At 39.4% G+C, this 21,357-nt stretch overlaps 2 protein-coding genes across 2 annotated transcripts in view; one reads left to right on the top strand and one right to left on the bottom strand.

The window, feature by feature from the left end:
• LOC308669291 (interferon-induced protein with tetratricopeptide repeats 5-like) lies at positions 1-5,593 on the top strand. Its single transcript, XM_081329928.1, is given in 3 exon segments — positions 1-40; positions 2,914-3,788; positions 3,791-5,593. Coding segments are annotated over 3 exon segments (1,440 nt in total). The 5' UTR covers positions 1-35; the 3' UTR covers positions 4,351-5,593.
• Positions 5,594-13,010: 7,417 nt separating this feature from the next.
• The window catches only part of ASAH2 (N-acylsphingosine amidohydrolase 2), a 49,748-nt gene continuing 41,401 nt past the window's right edge, over positions 13,011-21,357 (bottom strand). The window contains exons 16-20 of the mRNA XM_081330103.1: positions 21,284-21,357; positions 20,152-20,298; positions 15,449-15,508; positions 15,057-15,145; positions 13,011-13,475 (exon numbers count right to left, since the gene is read on the bottom strand). The exon at positions 21,284-21,357 is cut by the window's right edge and continues 22 nt beyond it. Coding sequence (XP_081186229.1) covers positions 13,301-13,475; positions 15,057-15,145; positions 15,449-15,508; positions 20,152-20,298; positions 21,284-21,357 — 545 coding nt within the window. The 3' untranslated portion in view covers positions 13,011-13,300. The remainder of the gene's footprint in view (positions 13,476-15,056; positions 15,146-15,448; positions 15,509-20,151; positions 20,299-21,283) is intronic.

The raw sequence follows: 21,357 nt of genomic DNA on the forward strand, positions 1-21,357 counted from the left end.
CAGAGAAGCAAGCTTTCTACATCTAATCGGGCAATATGAGGTAAGTTAACAAAAAATAACAGGGCATTATATCCTTCTCAATTATTTTACTTATAAAGCATTTAGCATTAAAATGGTATTTTTCATCACGCAACGTTTCAGCTTCTGTTTAGACGCAGGGGTAGGCAACCTTGGCTCTTTTATGACTCCTGGACTTCAATTCCCAGAATTCCTGAGCCAAGGTTGCCTACCCCTGGTTTAGACTTTTTTGAATGAAATACACAGTCTGTTCTATACATCTATAATGCTGTAGAAAACTTGAAACAGTTATCCAGAGTATAAATCAGCTGCAATGAATCCAATGAAATATGTATCCTTAAGTCTCGGGGCCAAATATAAATGACAGCTTCTGTGAGCACAGGGAGGAACATCTCAACAGTTATTAGGAAAACGGGTTGTTGTTGTTGTTTTACAAGATCTCGAAACAGATTAAATGGAAAAGATAATACTCTTCAGGTAGTCCTCAACTTATAATTCATTTAACAATGGCTCAAAATTATAACAGCCTTGGAAAAAAGTAATAACCTTTACTCCCATTTATAACTGTCAGAAATGTCACATCACTCCACTCCCCCGAAGATCTGATTGCAGTTTGGGAGTTTGGCAACCAGCTCACATTTACTACCGGTTGCAATATTCTACAGTCACATGGTCACAATTCACAACATTTTTTTACCAGCAATAATGCCCATCGAGGAACCCAAAATTGCTTAACAACTTTTATTTATGCATGCAATCTCATTGTGTCCCTCCAAGTGATGGGGTGAGAAAGCTGGTCAGATTTTGCATAACTTGAAGCTGCTCCTAGAGAAAATCAAAAATGAGGCAATAACTAAGTCTAAATCCTTCATGGTTTGGGGATGATATGGAAGTGACCTCATGGGGAATATGGTATGAGAAAAGGGCTTGCCAGGGCATGCTTGTATCCTGAAAATTGCCAATGAAGCATGCCAGATTGGAGGGACTAACTAGCTAATACCTTTATTGCAGACAAGACCCAACTTAAAAAGGACACATTTACATGCTCCTCAGCAAGGGAGGTGGTACAGTAATAAAACTAGTTTCTGTTTCTGCAAATAACACTGCAGGTTTACATGTAGGGGGAAAAGAAAAAAAATGCTTTTAGCTTACCTTATAGGCAGCCATCTCTGATCCTGCTGGTTCAATTTAATCCTTCTATTGACTTTTCACCTACCATAAAATGAACTTATTCAATTTGAGGCTTCCTCCAGGCCACCTTAAAGCTTTAAGTGCCCTGAAAACATTAGCACTAATTTTACTATGCTATTTTAGTGAAAGAATAAATGATTAAATATAGGATAGTACTCACATGAAATGCCTCTACTGTTAATTAAATCTCCTATTGGCTTCATCCTCATTCCTTAAGAATTGAAAAGTAGCCTGTACTTAAATACAGTTTAAGTTAAGAGATTTATTTTGCCAAAAGCATTTTTGAGCCAGTGGTGATAGAGGGTTTAAAATAGTGATCTAAGATAAGTAGATCCTTGATGGCTTTATACATTTGGAAACAGTATTGGTTTTTAACTTGTTTTATTGGATTGTTGTGAGCCAGGCATTAGGTGAGATGGGTGGCCATAAGATTAAATAACTAAACAAATAAATAAAATAAGATCACTTTAAGTCCTCCTTCAGCTAGGGCCAGTCATTCCCTCTAAGCCCATCCAACCTGACCAAATGGTTATTGTAAAAATAACCATGTAAGCCTGGCTGAGCTGCTGGAGAAAAGTGGGAGATCGATGAATCTAGAGTCCTTTCAAGTCAGCCTTGTATGTTGAACTTCATCTCCCAGAATTCCCAGTCAGCACAGAAAATTGAAAACCAACCTATCGGAGGACATCAGTTTGGGAAAGGCTAGAATAATAGTGTTTTAAAACATTTTGCTCTCAGGATTCCTAAAAGTTAACATTGACACATTTGTAGAATATTTACCAAATTATGTAAAACTAATATTCAAGCTTTAGATATTAACATAAATAAAATATTTTCATGCAAAAACTATAATTAGCCTCACGCTGTAAACCATATAGGATTCAGAACCCATATGAGCTAATTCTCTTCTATTCTAAAGCTACATTGACAGAATCTTGTAATCTGGAAGTACAATCCTCCTCTCCCCCCCCCATTCCTTCACTCTTCTACAGTGTGAAAAACTAGGGAGAGTCTCTTTAAAGACTCTTGTCCAGCCCTCCATTCATTTGTGGGTCATGCTGTCTCTTATCTGACTGTTTCCTTAGCAGAATCTCTGCCTAATCTCCCAAGGTCTTTCCTACATACTATCTTTATCTTTTAAAAATGAGAAGAATGATACTGCTTTACATTTTTGTAAATATTTGATAAATATTTTTGATTTCGTGTTCTCTTAAGAAGGTCTTGAGGGACCTCAAGAGGTTCTGAGACCATATTTTAATAAACCTTGGTCTAGTTCAGGAGTAGGCAACCTTGGCTCTTTTATGACTCGTGGACTTCAACTCCCAGAATTCCTGAGCCAGCCATGCCAGTTCAGGAATTCTGGGAGTTGAGGTCCACGAGTCATAAAAGAGCCAAGGTTGCCTACTCCTGGTCTAGTTCATTCCTATTTTGCAATGAATTCCTGAACACTGATCACACCATAGTCATAGAGGTTTTAATACATTTTGGAGAGGCATAAAGCTTAATATACAGTTAGTCCTGAGGTTACGATGGGAAAATATAACAAAGGAATGTAATCTAGATGCATAGCAGAATTATCACTAATTGATTTCTATACATTAAATAAAAAGTAGTAAAAAAGTAGTATGAAAATGCACTCTTCAGTTGAATTTCTTTGTCTGCAAATTGTAAATGTCTCTCATTCTCTTTCCATTTGTCCTGCAGTCTCCTCTCCCAGGAAGGCTTAAAAGAGATTCTCCAACAGTTTGAATGCCATTTTACATGGATGTTGCAGAAAGAGCATATTCATCCTGATGAATTGGAGGAAAGAATTGCTGAGCAGATCCAGTTCTTAAGAAATAAATCCAAAGTTCTAAACTACAACCTTCTTGCCTACGTGAAATTCCTGAATGACAAGAAGGAAGAAGCATTGGAAAACTTACAGAAAGCTGAAGAGACTGTGCCCATAGAGTACCCTGGGGATGTTGAAAAGAGAAGCCTGGTTACATGGGGCAACTCTGCCTGGGTGCACTACCACATGGGCAATCTTACCGAATCCCAAGCCTACGTGAAGAAGGTAGAAAGCGTCTGCAAGCAACTTGGAAGTGCGTCTCCTTATAAGATGGAGCTCCCACAGATCTACTGTGAAAAAGGTTGGGCGCTTCTAAAATTTGGAAGCAAGTATTATGAAAAGGCCAAGGAGAGCTTTGAAAAAGCACTGGAAAAAGAACCAGAAAACCCAGAATTTAACTCAGGCTATGCAATTACAGTATACCGCATAGAAGATCATTTTGCCAAAAAGCCATCACAGGCATCACTGGAACCTTTGAGGCATGCAGTAAAACTGAATCCTGATGATGTATTTGTTGTTCCTCTACTTGCATTGAAGCTTCAAGAAATAAAAGAAACGAAAGAAGGAGAAAAGTACATTAAAGAAGCCCTTCAAAAACATCCTGACATTCCTCATGTATTAAGGTATGCTGCCAAATTTTATAGGAAGAAAGGAGATGTAGATGGATCATTGCAACATTTGGAGAAAGCACTCAGCTTAACCCCAAATGCTGGGTTTTTATACCATCAGATTGGCCTTTGCTATAAAAAAAATATTTTGGGATGAAAACTGAAAGTCGATATGGCAAGTGCCAAGACAAGGATAAAATGGAGAAATCGCTCAGATCTTGCATTGATTATTTCCAAAAAGCGGTGGAGCGTAAACCCAAGTTTTTCTATGCTAATATTGACCTTGCGGAGGTGTATGCAGAACAAGGACAGCTACGTAAAGCAGATGAAATATACCAGAAACTCTTTACCATCAGCAATCTAGATTCCTTAGAGATGCAACAGCTCCATTTTAATTATGGGCGTTTTCAATGGTTTCACAGACACTCAAAATCAGAAGCTTTCAAACACTACCTTGCAACGCTGAAGATTGAAAATGATTCTTTTGAGAGAGATAAATGCAAATGTATACTGGAGAAATTAGTGGAAAATAAAATCAGGAGAGGTGAAACCGGTGCTGAGAATTTCGCCATCCTTGGAATTATTCATCAGCTCAATGGAGAAAAGCAACAAGCATTGGAAGCCTATGAAAAAGCTTTGAATATTGATCCTGGAAATGAAGAATATTTCAGTGCAATTTTGAAGTTGAAGCTTTCTTTGTAAAACAACATATACAGAAATGGGCATTTTCTCCATGGATACTAGTTTTAAAAATATATGAACAGATGCTCCCAGTCTGCTTATTCCAGTCGTTCCCAATCTTCTCTATACCCTGCACCCCTAGAACGCTTCTGATATATTCTCACACCCCTTACAAAAGTTCAAAATGAATTATGCATATACACTATAATTCTGAAACTTCTAAACCTAAATTTTTGCACCCCCTGGAATATTGTCTCGCACCCCCAGGGGGTGTGAGCACCCCCCATTGGCAACCCCTGGCTTATTCCATTTGAATATTTCATTTTACAGAATACAGAATAACAGAGTTTGGAAGGGACCTTGGAGATTTTCTAGTCCTGCAAAAGACCCTACACCATTCTGGACAAATGGCTGCCCAATCTCTTCTTAAAAACCTCCAGTGTTGGAGCAACCACAACTTCTGAAAGCAAACCTTTCCATTAATTATTCTCACTGTCAGGAAATTTCTCTTTAATTCTAGGTAGGATCTCTCTTTGATAAGTTTCCATCTGTTACTTCTTGTGTTGCCCTCAGGTGCTTTGGGGAATAGGTTATCTTCCTCTTCTTTGTAACAGCCTCTCAAATATTGGAGGACTCCTATCATATCACCCCTCATCCTTCTCTTCGTTAGTCTAGACACACCCGGTTCCTGCAAATGTTCATTGTCGTGTATGCAGGTTTTGCATACACGTGAGGGTCAGTGAATTAAGGAGGTGGGGAGCTGGACAGCTCCGAGCAGGAACAGCGTTCGGCGGGAAGCCAGAACAAGGGGACAGCGTTCAGTGGGAGAGCAGGATTTAAAGGGATTGGCTGACCAGCCAGCAGGATGCTTGGATTTAACCCATTGGCCAGGCAGTTACGTGACCAGGTATAAGTGAGGGCTCAAATCCTTTGTTCCCCAGTTCGGCCATGTTGCTCAATAAACAACTTAGCTCCTGAACCTGTGTCTCCTCTGATTCTGGTACCAACACAACATTCATCAAACGTTTCAGCCTTCAGCCCCTTTAATGTCTTTATTTTTCTTCTCTGCACTCTTTCCAGAATAATTACTTGATTAATAGATGATGAAGGGGAAGAGAAAGAGAGAGAGAGAGAAAAAGGAAAGAAAGAAAGGGAGGGAGTTATGGTTCTATATTATTTGTATTTTGATTGTTTACACTATTCTTTTATTGTATTTTACAATCAAATAAATAACGTGTGTTTTAATGGCAAACACTTGAATGTTGACCTCTTTCAACAATGTTTCATCCAGCATTTTCTCAGTTGGCCTTTTGTTGGGTGGTCTGCTTTTACCAGAACTCTCTCCATGTACTTTTCCAAGTTTCCATATTGGTTCAGTTCCTTATTTGTAACAGCAGGATCATTGAAGAAACATGAAAACAAGAAATATTTACTAGGGATTATAGTGGATACAGTAATGATGTAAAGTGAATAATGTCACCTAAAAACATGGACAGAGCTAATTTTCTCCCATTTGGGGAGCTGGGAATGAAATGTTTTTTCTTTTCAGTTATGTAAGATATATTTGAGAAGATACACTGGATTCCTCCCTCTTTTTTAACCACTACACTGGAAGTTTTGAGGGGATTCTGAGGGCCACGTGTATCTGATCCAGGAACTTTTCCTGCACTTGTCCTATTGCGTACATGCATCTGTTCTGAGAAAATACGTTTGAAACTATAACTTTAAATGTTTTAAATACACATATATTATGCATATAAAATTTATCATGCTTATGAAAATACATATTTCATTGTATGAACCTACAAATGAGCAAATAACATCCCCAAACAGATGTCATTCTGCTCAACTATCAATCAAAAGCTTGATTTTCCATAGACTCAACACTAGGGGACAGAATATTCCTAGCTCTGCTGCATCCTGGAAAATATAAAAAAAAGAAAAAAATACTGTTACTATTCTGTGAGCAATATTTCAAGGAGGTTGTTGTATGTGAAATACGAACAGGGTTTTTTTTTTGTCTTTGTATTAGTTCTTTTCATTCTTTTCTTGCCAGAGTCAGTTTCTGTTCTCTGGAGTAATAAACTTCAAAATAAGTGTTTGGAACAATAGGGAATCAGGGCTGGAAGGGACCTTGAAGGTCTTCTAATTCCAGAGGTCCCCAACCCCCGGGCCACAGCCCAGTACTGGGCCTTGAGCTGTTCAGAACTGGGCCACAGAAGTGGGCGAGCGCATGTACATCCTCATTCGCATGAGCAGCAGATGAGCACATGAAAACACCATTTGTGTGAACGGTAGGTGCACGTGCCTGCCGCTCGCGCAAAACCATCCCCTCTCCACCCTCCCCTTCACCAGTCCACAAAGCCAGAAAGGTTGGGGAACCCTAGTCCAACTGCCTACCCTACACAGGAGTCCTTATTTCTGATAAGTCTGTCTGCAGCACCCTTTTTGGAATTCTAAAAGCAGTAAAGTCTTTTTTTTTTGGCAGCTTAAAAAGCAATTCCAAAGCTGCTTCTGTTTCCATTGGTGTCTACTTTGCTTCACTTCTCCCACCTCTCCCCCAGTATTTGAAAGTCACAGGAGTCTGCAAGGAAATCAGTTTTACCCCTTTGATTATTTATTCCTGTATTTAAGATTTACACAGGAATAAATGATAAATATGAAATACTATAGAATAAAAGTGGAAAAAGGAGAAGATAAAAAGGTGTGGAAAATAGTGCAAGTGAAAGAAAAATATATATCAAGAAGCGATTTGTGATCTTTGCAACAGTTAGTAAAACAAACATATTTCTCCTATAAAGTTACTTCATACTTCCCTTCTTCCCATATTTAGTCTTTTTTAATCAGCAAATCCACATTTTGGCATAGTCTACTGCCATTAACCAGAAACAAAACAAAACCACCAATTCTCAGGAGAATAGCAAGCTCCTTGTGCACGGTGCATGGTAAGGGATGCTGGGATTTGTAGTTCTAACAAGACTATTTTCCCATCAAATCTTTGAAAATGGTCAGCAGAAGCTGTGGAGGTGAGGTCAAAACCAGCAAGATGGTGGACAGCCATTGTGATGGAAACTGTTTGAAAGGATATGCTACAATCCCATCTCTGCTTAGGACAAGCAGATCTTCAAAAAAATGGGACTACATCACAACGCTACGTTCACCATTCTGTCACTATATGTGGATACCTTTGAGAATGGTTACGGGTTTTTTTTCATATACATGTTCACCATACAGCATCTTTTACTGAGCAATTTCTGAAAATTATAGACTCATATAAATCAGGCAAGGGAATAAAACAGCTGTTGGACTATGTTGTTTTTAAATGGTGGAAGGACACACACACACCTCTTTAAGATAAACTTCTCCCTCTGAAGTTGAAGGTTATTCCCTCCTGAGCTTAAGGGAGAGTTGGCCTTCTATGAATGCAAAGAAATCTTAACATGGTGGAATGAAGCAGTGGAATGGTTTAATTCTGCAGGGAGAGGATTAGTCATTCATTTAAGGTCTTTACAAGGCTGCTGTCAGAATCCATTTATATCATATTCATAAATGTATGTTTAAAACGTTGTTCCTGGATTCTGCCATCTCCCGGCTAGGAGGGAACGAATGTGTATTGAGCCTGTATTAGGCATTTCAAAGGAAAAGAAGCCTTTTGAACTGGAGGAACAAAAGGGAGGGTTTAGGGTAGGTAGCATCTGGCTTGTGTCAAGGAAGAGAGCAATAAACATAAAAGGTCCTAAGTTCCTTTTTCCCATGAGAGGGATGATGCGAGGTAAATGATGGGGGGCTGACCAAATGGGGTTAAAGGGGGTTGAACCAGGAACTCTAGTTTTAAAACTAGGTTTTAGTTTGTAGAACAATATTAAGTCCTGTCTTGTATTCCTACAACCAAGCATGTCATAGTAAAGATTCCTTTTGGACTAGATTTGGCTCAAAGAGTTTTGTCTTCCTAAGACGTGGTTTGGGGTGGGTCCTGACAGCTGCTCAATTTGCAAAAATATGGGGACTGCAATAAAAGAATATAATCAATCGCGTAAACGGAAACAAAAGTCCCAGCAAGACAACATAAATTTTGGGGGAGTCCCATCATATGTCACACCTTGCAGGACTTGCTTATCAGTACTCTGGCCCCAGTACCCAAGGGAACATCCATCTTCAGTGTCTTCCTAAAGAGTAACAGAGTCTGGGCCAGTTGAATGGATGTGTCACTAGCCTTTGAAAATGTATGGATATGACATTTAATAATGTGGGATAGAGTTGTGTGGCAAGGGTAACAGTAAGGAAACTCGTATTTTCAAGACCTATTAGCTGGGTTTATACACTTTGCTAGGTTTTAGAAAGAAAGACATCCTAGCCACTGTTATTTGTACACCGTGGTTCATACCACATTACATAAACCTAGCTGACTGTCAATAAACCATGATTTGCAAAATTATGTGAACTAGTCAAAATGTGTGAACTAGTCTTTTGTGTTACCTGTAGATTGGCTTGGGTTTAGAATTAGCAGCTACACTGCATCTTTCCAGTTTTGTAGGTTTTCTATGGTATTCATTTTGATGCTGTTGTGCAGCACACAACTGGCCAAAATTAGAACCACTTCAGTGGGCAGAAACACTCAGGCCAAGCAAGAAAGTTGTGCAAACATAGTTTACTTGGTACTGGGCAACTGAATCGAAGAGATGAAGAGTTGTTGGCTAGTAAACCACAGGGAAGGATGAAACACATACTAAATGTCTCCCATTGTTTACTTAGAAATGCTTGCCTACATCAGATTTTGTTAAGTCTGCTGCATAATGGCAGTTTTTTTCCTCTCAGAAAGAGGAATTTTCAGCTGGAAATGTTTTGCCTTTTGCAACAGATTAAAATGTAGCAAATAGACATGGTGATGATGTAAAATATGAAGTGATCTGCATAGTGTAAGGCAAATGAGCTCATTCTTAGAAATAATTTGTATTCGCCAAGAAAAAAAAAGCAGAAGGACACAGATATGGTTTATATGTCATGGCACAGTAAGCCCTCTAATATCATATTTGGTTTAGATGGCCTCCATTTATTTGCAAAACCATTGATATGTCTCAGCATTTTTTCAAGGGATTCTTCTGGAGATCCTTGTTAACAGAATAAACAGAATAATAGAGTTGGAAGGGACCTTGGAGGTCATCTAGTCCAACCCCCTGCTCAAGCAGGAGACCCTATACCATTTCTGATAAGTAGCTGTCCAGTCTCTTCTTAAAAGCCTCCAGTAATGGGATACCCGCAGCTTCTGAAGGCAAGCTCTTCCATTAGTTGATTTTTCTGTCAGAAAATTTCTCCTTATTTCTTGGATGAATCTCTTCTTGATCCATTTCCATCCATTGTTTTTTGTCTGGCCTTAAGGTGCCTTGAAAAATAGGCAGACCCTCTCCTCTCTGTGACAGCCCCTCAAATATTGAAATACTACCATGTCACTCCTGGTCCTTCTCTTCACTAAACTAGCCATGCCCAATTCCTGCAACTACTCTTCATATGTTTTAGCCTCCAGGCTCCTAATCATCTTTATTGCTCTCCTCTGCACTCTTTCCAAAGTTTCTACATCTTTTTTATAATGTGTGAATCAAAACTGGATACAGTATTCCAGGTGTGGCCTTACTAAGGCTTTATAGAGGAGTATTAATACCTCATGTGATCTTGATTCTATCCCGCTGTTAATACAACTTAGGATTCCTTTGGCTATTTTGGCTGCTGCCACTCATTGCTGGCTCATATTTAATTGATCATCCACTAGGACTCCAAGATTCCTCTCACAGTTACTGCTATTAAGCAAGGTTTCACCTAATCTATATCTGTACTTTTGGTTTTTCTTGCCAAAGTATAACATTGTAAGGACCCACCTCAGCTAACCACCCAAGAAAGCAGAACTCTTGAAACAGGCATTGTCTCAAAAGGAAACTTTTATTAGGGGTTAGGGACAGTAGGGAAGTCAAGGTGAAATTGGGAGAAAATCCTGCTCAAATGGTATAGTTAAACTAGCAATATTCCTCCTCCCACCAAAGTCATAGTGTCCATTTGAAATCCAGCCAATCTACAGGTGGCATGATGTGCAGTTAACTGGCACAGTTGGCGTGCATCTCAAGGTCTTCTCCAGTTTTGTTTCTCTGTAACTGTCTCCCTCATAAGGGAGACACATTCCTTTCTCAAGTGCAGGCATGTTAAACTCATGACGTCATGTGATGTCATGCAACATATCGTGCCTTTTTCCCCATTTCCAGCAATGGGGTGGGCTCAGTTTTGGCGTGATGCATCCGGCCCGCGGGCCAGCAGTTTGACATGCCTGCTCAAGTGGATAGAGGTGGGAGAGGAAAAGTAGAAAGCAAAAATTATCCCAAGTGAAAGCAAATTCCCCCTCCCCACTCAGAATGGCAGGCCCCAAAAACTAGAGTACATATGCAGGGGAAACAATAAGGATTTGGGGATCTGACAGTACTTTTCCTTATGCTGAACTTCATTTTGTTGATTAGGGCCCAGTGTAACACGTCTTCTATTTTGTGGCAAAGAACAAGTTTTCAGCTGGATTAGATATACACTGGAAATTGGCTATGAAAAACTGAGGAGATCAGAGGTTTACTATTCAATGCATCTGAAATCCTTTCTTTACTCATGGAAATTTTAAACTGAACCTCCCTCCTTTTTCTAAAATGCTATCCAACATCAGACATTTCCAGTTGATTTTCACCATCTAATTAGTTTAATGGAAACCAGAGAATGTTCGTTATTGATGCTGGATGCATTCACACATATCCTTCCCAACAAGAGTCTATAACTGAAACAATAGCTTGGGGGTTTTTTACTGGTCACAGGAAAATTGCACATTTCTATGTTTTCAAATGTAATAAAGTTTCCAGGTAGAGATTGGTAGAGGTAGAGTTGCAACCACACCTTTAAGCAGTTGTCTTCAGGTGTCATGTTAATCTCTGATTAGTTTTAGCATGTGAAACAGAAGGATATCACAAGATGTTCCTGAGTTATTAAGAAAACACCAAGAATTCATTTTAAAGGATCAAGCAATAAGGTAGTATATTAAGGCTTATTTACAAACCACACTGTGGGGTTGTCAAAGTGCCTAGCCTAGCTTATTCCTATGCTACTCCTATGGGTGTTGGCTCCAATTGGTTTCCACCAAGTCTTTTGGTGCAGTGTTTCTCAACCTTGGCAACTTTAGTATATGTGCTGCCGAAACAAGCACAACCTTGAGAACTTGAAAACATATCAATTTCAACTCCCAGGATTCTGCAGCCATCAAGATTTCAAGTTGCCACCATTGGAAACATTGCTTTTGAGCAGAGGTCTTCAAACTTGGCCCTTTTATGACTTGTGGACTTCAATTCCCAGAATTCCTCAGCCAGTGTGCCTGGTTGAGGAATTCTGGGAGTTGAAGTCCACAAGTTATAAAAAGAGGCAAGTTTGAAGACCCCTGCTTTGGAGTATCAGATATTTCAGAGATCACTGTGAACATTTTTAAACAGGTTTCTACACATAGGAGTTCTTGCTTGTTAATTAATCTTGTAGTTACACTGTTATAGTGAAGTTTGTTTCCTAAAGCAGCATTTGTGACTTCAAATATTTGCACATTTAAATGTTTACACATTTAAAAACAGCTAGGAATCTTATGGCTCATTAAGTTTATTACTGCATGGGAGTGTTTGCCATTCTTTCTCAGCTGTATGCCAAATACTTGGTGGAGTTGATGGAAATCTATTCAACATCTCTAGCTCAACTATTGAATATACTATCTGATCTGCAACAGAATTTGGAAATTGCTGCATCAGGAACTCCACCAGCTTGGTAGGAACCTAAATTCAACTTTGAACATATTTTTTAAAAAAATCAAAAGAAAATGGCAGACGTCTTGTCCTCCCCCTCCTCTTCCTCCCATTGAGGATATTTTGCCAGCAGCTGACCCAAATTCTTATATACATGTTTTAGAAATATAAGAGAGAGAGGAGGGAAAAAGGGATTAACTGACTATTGGATACTTATGCCCCCAAGTGTATCTGATACTCCAAAGCAGTGTTTATGTGTATATAACATGTGTAGACAATTTTGTAGGGCATTTTGTTCAGGATCATCTCACTAGTAGCAGCCCCACTGAAGATATCCAGCTGCATGGACACACTTCTTCTTGGTTCTGAATTATGTATCTTTGATGTTGTTCTTATTTTCAATTTTCACTGTTGCTTGATAAAACAAAGTATTTTGCTCTCTGATCTTTGCTTTAGAAACCAAACTGTTTGTTGAATTCATTGGCAAACATAGCTTAAACAATCTGTACATAAACTGATTGTGTCCCTTCATCAGTTTCAGCCCAAGGTGAAATAAACCACCTTTTCATCAAATCAACCTACCAAAGTTCAGAAAGCACATTCCAAATTGTTGATTAGGCTTAATTACTGGTTCTCTTGTTGATAATTCCAAGTAAGCCAAATTATTTATCTGTGATGGGTCACAACCAACATGGAGTCCTAGTTCTAGCTCCTTCATACATACATTAGATTTCAGAAATTGCAGCACGAGGATTCACACCATACTGTAGTTTGCTCCTTCAAATATTGAATGCAGATTTCCCAAGAGAAGATATGAAGAATGTTTTTGCAAAGTCTTTATTTCAGAGAAGGTTTAAAGGGCATCCCTGACCATGGTGGTGATGCAGTGACTATTTTGGAAAGAATAGGGCATTAATTTAGAAGCCGCTTTTGCTTCTGATGGGTTTGCATTGCAAAATTGACAAAACAAATTTTTAGTAGTATGCAAACAATGAGTTTCCAAAGTTTGATAGTACTGGGGACTGCAGGCTGCACACAGCCAAACAGATAGTATATTTTCTGTCTCTGCTATAGCAACTTGCAAAATCTTAATGGACAATAAAGGAGGTTTTAGATTATTCTTTTTTTTTCAAGCTGAAAGTGACAACTTGATGCTTTTCAATAGAATATTATCAGTAAGAAACTTCAAATGTTGAAGATGACCCATTAAATGCCTGGACTGAACCAAATAATTGTTTACTGTGTCCAAAATATTGTATTCTGTATTTTCCTAATTCAGCGGTCCTTGGGATGTGCCATTCTATTATAGATGTACTTTGGCCCAACTTGCCTTTCTTCCAGATCAACCTAATGAGAAAAACAAGTTTCATGAATGAAAGTGATTGTTTGAAGATAATGCAGGCTTGACTCAGTTAAATGCAGATAAATCTCAGATTTCAATATGGATGCCAGGGTGCCTGGCTGAGGAATTCTGGGAGTTGAAGTCCACAAGTCATAAAATTTAATATTTAATATTTGCATTTGTATACCGCCCTTTCCCTGAGGACTCAGGGCGGTTTACAGGGAATTAAAAATCAAAACATACAAAAGTTAAAACCAATTAAAAAGCATTAAATTCACCCTGTACATTAAAACCCCAGTTAAAATTTTCTCCTCAGCCTGGGCCCGAGAGCTCAAAGAGCCAGGTCTTCAGGCCCCGGCGGAATGATCGGAGGTCGGGAGCAGTCCTCAGCTCTACCGGCAGCTGGTTCCAGAGGGCAGGCGCTCCCACTGAGAAGGCCCTATCCCTGGGTGTCACCCGCCGGCAATCTCTCACCGGCGGAACCCTGAGCAGACCCTCCCTGTGGGAGCGCACTGGGCGAAGGGCGTTTGATGCCGGCAGCAGGTGTTCCCTCAAATAACCCGGACCCAGGCCATGTAGGGCTTTATAGGTGATAACCAGCACCTTGAATAAATAAAAGGACCACATTTGAAGACCCCTGGCCTAGACTTTCCCCAAATGGCCTAAGTCCAGATCCTCTTGAATTCCATTAACTCTTACCTACTGCCAATTTAATGCTGACCATTAGTTGACTAAATTCTTGTGCATAGGTATGAACAATAAATGATCTTAACTAGAACTTAATATGTAGTCTTCTACACATTCATGCCTTACATTGTAGCCTATGATTATAGGAATTCATTCACTGTGGAGAAAAGAGGAACACTACCTGCCTTGTACTTTCATTTATTTTTAATTCTTTTCTCTTTTTTTGCCTACCTTGTACTTTTCCCTGAAAAGCAAATCTTTTCAGGGAAACAGTAGTTTAAAAAAAAAGCAAACTTTGGAAAAACAACAATCTTGGAAATTATCTTTCATTTATGGCCAAAGCCTTTAACGACCTAATATGCAGAAATGAATGATTACATCATATATCAGTGACTAAATGGTTGGATTATTATATCTATACAACTCAACCTGTCACTTCAAAGCTCACAGATGAACTGGAATAGCCTCCTTATTAAAGTACATTGTATTTTTATCTATGTAAGGTTTATCTGTATACATTTTGTTTCTCCTCTACAGTTAACACTACAGCACGTCCAAAGAGCCTGTGAATAGATGCATGCCATGTCTTTTGCCAGATCTTATGCTTGTATTGATTCAACCTGTGCTTAGAAAAGTGTTGAAATCATTCCTCCCAAGCTCTATCCTCTCATAATTGTCTACTTTCAGAAAAAAGAACCTCACAGAGGTGCCACATAATAAAATTAACCTTTACACCTCTTTCCATGCAGGTCCTGGTCTTAATTTTGACCTTCCTGTACCGTTTTGATATTTTAAAAAGACCTAAGTGACATCATATGATCCTGTGCATCTGTTGTTGGAAAATGTAGCACAATTTGAATATCTGGTGAAATATATAAAGTCTTGTTAGGATTGCTTACCTAGTGTCCCATGAGGCATCATCATGCAGCACTTGCCAGCCTTTAGAAATGTTATCATATTTCTCCACCGTAAGGAAAGTAAAATTGGACTGGAAGAAATAATCAGTGATAGAGACATGAAATATCCAAATAGCTCCTCAGCAACTATCAATTATGGACATATATTGAATAAGATCAGAGGGCCTTCTTAGATTATCTAATGGTTTATTATTTAAATTGTATCTTTTGTGTTCATTTGTTTCCTCTTCCCCATCCATATTTACAATTATGACGAGAAAGAGGGAGGGAGAAATAAATAGAAATTGGATCTCAGAATTATTTGGTCAAATGCAGGAAATCTAAGGACTCACTCAGTTTTTCTGAGTAATCTTTCCATTTGTTTCATATCTCACCATATACTCTGCAGAACTCCTTGGATTTGCTCCTACAAAATGCACTTCAGCAATCTGCCCCTGGGGGAAAGAGATGGAATGAGTTTTGAGAAAACGAACTGTAAATCACATACTTGGTACAAATCAGTCAGTTCTGCTATGGCACAAGTCTCTTGAACTGCTAGGCATTTCTTTAAAGAGTGGAAATAGTGCTTGAAACCTTCTAGTACGACTGCAGGCATTTACAGCAGCATTCAATGCTTCAATATGGAAGATAATCCCCCTTTCCTGAAATGTCAATGGAAGGATACAAATTGAACACAAAGTGAAGTTGTCCATGTATTGACTCAGTGGCTAGAGGCTGTCCAGGGATACCTCGGGAGCAGCAGCTGTGAGTTCAGGAGGAACCCCAAATTATTCACTAGTCTTGAATGGAGAAATGCAACACTCCTCATTAGAATTGAGTGTTTCTCCCCACCAAGCTAAATAGCCTCCAGAGTCTAGGTCAAAACACTGATAGCTTCACCTATGCAGCCTGGGCTTACGATGTACAATTAGGGATCACCAGCATATAGATGTTCCTTGAGTGAGGGACATATATCTACCCCACAAAAGGAGGAAGGTACAAGACTTTTACTGGAAGAACCCTCCCTACTTCTATAATTATAAACTACTCTCAAATATTGCTGTCCAGATAAGATGATTGAGGAACTTATGTCCTCACAGTTCCAGATGCATTTGGATGAAGCTGATTTAATAAACCCATTTCAATTAGACTTTATTCTAGAATATAGTACTGAGACTGTATTGGTCACCTCTGTGAATGACCTATACTAGAAATTACACCAAATGGAGAAGGAGTTCAATCCTACCAATTGTCCTGAATATTGCGAGATAGATGGCAAATAAATTTGATAAATAAACAAATCAGTAGCATTTGCTACCATCAGCTATGGTATCTTTTTGGTGCATCTGATGTGGTTGAAAGATACTGGTTTCCAGTGTGTTTGATCCTTCTTCTTGGGATATGTTTAGAAAGTGGTTTTTTCCCCCCTAAGCTTTTAACTGGCAATTGGGGTCCTTATTTATTTTATCAGTTTGTATAGTTGACCATATCCTACTGGGGAAGAGCAGAGGGCTAGTACTAGTAGCGCCAGAAAGAATGAAGCGACTAGGCCAAAGCCGAAAGGACGCTCAGCTGTGGATGTGTCTGGTGGTGAAAGGAAAGTCCGATGCTGTAAAAATTTTTTCTCCATAGGAACCTGGAATGTAAGATCCATGAATCAAGGAAAGCTGGACGTGGTCAAACAAGAGATGACAAGACTAAACATTGACATCTTAGGTATCAGCGAACTAAAATGGACAGGAATGGGTGAATTTAATTCAGATGAGCATCAGGTATACTACTGCGGGCAAGAATCCCTCAGAAGAAATGGAGTAGCCTTCACAGTCAATAAAAGAGTAGGAAAAGCAATACTGGGATACAATCCTCAAAATGACAGAATGATCTCAGTTCGAATCCAAGGCAAACCATTCAATATCACAGTAGTCCAAGTCTATGCCCCAACCACCGGTGCTGAAGAGGATGAAATTAACCGGTTCTATGAAGCCCTACAGCACCTTATAGAACTAACACCAAAAAATGATGTTCTTATCATCATGGGGGATTGGAATGCTAAAGTAGGAAGCCAAAAGATAACCGGAATAACAGGCAGGTTTGGCCTTGGAGTACAAAATGAAGCAGGGCACAGGCTGATAGAATTTTGTCAAGAGAATACGATGGTCATAGCAAACACTCTTTTCTAACAACCCAAGAGACGGCTTTACACATGGACATCACCAGACGGTCAACACAGAAATCAGATTGACTATATGCTCTGCAGCCAAAGATGGAGAAGCTCTATACACTCAGTAAAAACAAGACCAGGAGCTGACTGTGGCTCAGACCATGAGCTTCTCATTGCAAAGTTTAGGCTTAAATTAAAGAAAGTAGGGAAAAGCGCTAGGCCCGTCAGGTATGAATTAAATCATATCCCTGTTCAATATACAGTAGAGGTGACAAATAGATTTAAGGAATTAGATCTGATAGACAGAGTGCCTGAAGAACTATGGACAGAGGTTCGCGACATTGTACAACAGGTAGCAACCAAAATCATCCCAAAGAAAAAAAATGCAAGAAAGCAAAATGGCTGTCTGAAGAAGCCTTGCAAATAGCTGAGGAAAGGAGGAAAGCGAAAGGCAAGGGAGAAAAAGAAAGATACGCCCAATTGAATGCAGAATTCCAGAGAATAGCTAGAAGAGATAAGAATGCCTTCTTAAATGAACAGTGCAAAGAAATAGAAGAAAACAATAGAATAGGGAGGACCAGAGATCTTTTCAGGAAAATTGGAGAGATGAAAGGAACGTTTCATGCAAAAATGGGCATGATAAAGGACCAAAATGGCAGGGACCTAACAGAGGCAGAAGAGATTAAGAAGAGGTGGCAAAATTACACAGAAGAACTATACAAGAATGAGCTTAACATCCCTGATAATCACAATGAGGTGGTCACTGACCTCGAGCCAGACATCCTAGAATGTGAAGTGAAGTGGGCCTTAGAAAAGTTTAGGAACAACAAAGCTAGTGGAGGTGACAGTATTCCAGCTGAGCTATTCAAAATCTTAAAAGACGATTTAGTAAAAGTGCTACACTCAATTTGCCAGCAAATTTGGAAAACTCAACAGTGGCCACAGGATTGGAAAAGATCAGTTTACATTCCAATTCCAAAGAAAGGCAGTGCCAAAGAATGTTCAAACTATCGCACCATTGCACTCATTTCTCACGCTAGTAAAGTTATGCTTAAAATCCTACAAGCTAGACTCCAGCAGTATGTGGATAGAGAACTACCAGAAGTACAGGCAGGATTTCGAAGAGGCAGAGGAACTAGAGATCAAATTGCTAACATACGCTGGATCATGGAGAAAGCTAGAGAGTTCCAGAAAAACATCTACTTCTGCTTCATTGACTATGCTAAAGCTTTTGATTGTGTGGATCATAACAAACTGTGGCAAGTCCTTAAAGAGATGGGAGTACCGGACCATCTTACTGTATTTGTCTCTTGAGAAACCTATATGCGGGCCAAGAAGGAACAGTGAGAACTGGACACGGAACCACTGATTGGTTCAAAATTGGGAAAGGAGTCCGGCAAGGCTGTATACTGTCGCCTTGCCTATTTAACTTATATGCAGAGCACATCATGAGAAAGGCAGGGCTAGATGAATCAAAAGTTGGAATTAAGATTGCCGAGAGAAATATTAACAATCTAAGATATGCAGATGATACCACTCTAATGGCAGAAAGTGAAGAGGAACTAAAGAGCCTCTTGTTGGGAGTGAAGAAGGAGAGTGCAAAACTTGGGTTGAAACTAAACATTAAGAAAACCAAGATCATGGCATCTGGCCCTCTCAATTCCTGGCAAATAGATGGGGAAGAAATGGAGGTAGTGACAGATTTTATTTTCCTGGGCTCCAAGATCACGGCAGATGGGGACTGTAGCCAAGAAATTAAAAGACGCTTGCTCCTTGGAAGGAAAGCCATGGCAAATCTAGACAGCACACTAAAAAGCAGAGATATCACCCTGTCAACAAAAGTGCGTATAGTCAAGGCTATGGTCTTCCCAGTTGCAATGTATGGCAGTGAAAGTTGGACCATAAGAAAGGCTGAGCACCAAAGAATTGAAGCCTTTGAACTATGGTGCTGGAGAAGACTCCTGCAAGTCCCTTGGACTGCAAGGCGATCAAACCAGTGAGTCCTAGAGGAGATCAACCCTGACTGCTCTTTAGAAGACCAGATCCTGAAGCTAAAACTCAAATACTTTGCCCACCTAATGAGAAGGAAGGACTCACTGGAGAAGAGCCTAATGCTTGGAAAGATTGAGGGCACTAGAGGAAGGGGATGACAGAGAATGAGGTGGCTGGATGGAGTCACTGAGGCAGTGGCCGTGAGCTTAAATGTATTCCAGAGGATGGTAGAGGACAGGAAGGCCTGGAGGAACGTTGTCCATAGGGTTGCGATGGGTCGGACACGACTTCGCAACTAACAACAACAACAACAACAACAACAACAAAAATAGTTGACCATCTCAACAAATGACTCTGGGTGACAAACAATATTAAATGCAAAACTATAGTAAATAAACTAAAATACCAAACAGTCGAGGAAGATATCAGAATCAACAATTACTAATACAGGTAGGATATGGTCCCCTCTGGAGCCCCAGGTCCAGAACCTGGCCTCTAAGGCCTTACAAAAGACCAGAATAATTGGCACCTTCTTTTTGGGTGGGTGCTAGAGCAGAAAATGCACAATCCTTATTTTCATTTTACTGTCGTGTTTATATTTTGCACTTTATTTTGTTGTTGTGACTCAAATATTTTTTATATTAAAAATGGGTATAAATTTCATAAAAATTAAACAGACTAGGTTGAGAGAGAGAGAGAGAGAGAGAGAGAGAGATATTTGATCTAAAGGCACTCTGTGAGCCTTGAGGTTTCCTAATTCTGATCCTAATCTAATTGCTGCACCATTGGGTCCTCATTGCTGCACCATTGGGAATTCTTGAAACACTGGGATACTGTTATGTAGTAAGCTTAGTATATTGCCAATCAAAAATGATACGATTAAACAAGATTTAAAAGTACAGCCAAATAAAATGGTTGGGGGTGGGAAGGAAGAAGTACACATACCATTTTGTATGTTGGTTGAACATCTTGTAGAACATCACCATAAGTCTGACCAAGTGGCTTTGCATCAATAACAGGTGGCAAAAAATTCAGGTTTGTTATGTTTAAGATGGGTGGCTCTGGGATATTTGGTAAATCTTGAGTGGTATTCTGAAACAAATGTAATTCAGTTTGGAATGAAAGGTGCTTTAATCTTAACCAGGAAATAAAGCAAAGGAAAAATGGAGAGGGATTATATAATAAACAATATTCTGCTGCATGGACATCCTGCTCAGCATTTCTGTATCCTTTTCCAAATCCTCATTTCTATTTTTCTTTTCTTTTCCTCTCGTTTTCATTTATAGGCTCCTTGAAATGGGTCTACAGCAGCCAACTCACCACAACCAATTCACCACAATCAGCTTACCATGGCCAATTCACCACGGGACAACTCGCGGTGGGACAAGAGTTATACTAATAATATACTAGGAATAATGGAATACAATCATTAAAGGAAGGATGCCAAAATAGGCAGTGGTGGGATTCAAATATGTGAACAATTTGCTCTCTTTGTGGATGCCGCTTCCAGAAATCCATTCTGGGCCTGGGCAACAAAAAATTAGCTACTGGTTCTGCCAAAATGGTGCGAACTGGCTAAATCCCACCACTGAAAGGAGGGACAAAATGAAATGTGAGTAATAAAAATTAAAATAATGTTTTAATTATTTGAAACAATTGAAGTGAATTGTTGAATTGTCCTGTATGGTGAATTGGCCATGGCGAGTTGTCCCATAACAGGTCTAGTTTTAAACTTCCATAGCAAATTATAGAAGCAATAGCATTTACACCTTGCTGCTTGCTTACTCTGGGAATGTACTTGATAAAAAAATAATTCTCTTGAACAATTTTTACATGGATGGTAGGTAGTAGTCAGCACAGATTAACAGCACATTTATGGGCAATGGGAGGGGCTGAGATGAAGAACAAAATAGCTTGTTTGGAATTTAAATTGATGGAACATCTCCATATTAGAATGCAGCCCTTTTGAAACCTTCTATCATATGTACACCTCTTCAGATTGCACCCTATTTCCACTTATAACTAAGAGTCAGAGATCTTAGTTCTTTAACACTGCATAGTTGCAATTTGTTATTACCGTAGCAAGCGCTCTGGCCAGACCTTGAAATAACTGTATATAAGCAGAAAGCGTGTGTGGTCCAAAAATGGTGG

Source organism: Vipera berus (genome assembly GCF_964194415.1).
Source record: "Vipera berus genome assembly, chromosome: 5".
NCBI classification, from domain to species: domain Eukaryota; kingdom Metazoa; phylum Chordata; class Lepidosauria; order Squamata; family Viperidae; genus Vipera; species Vipera berus.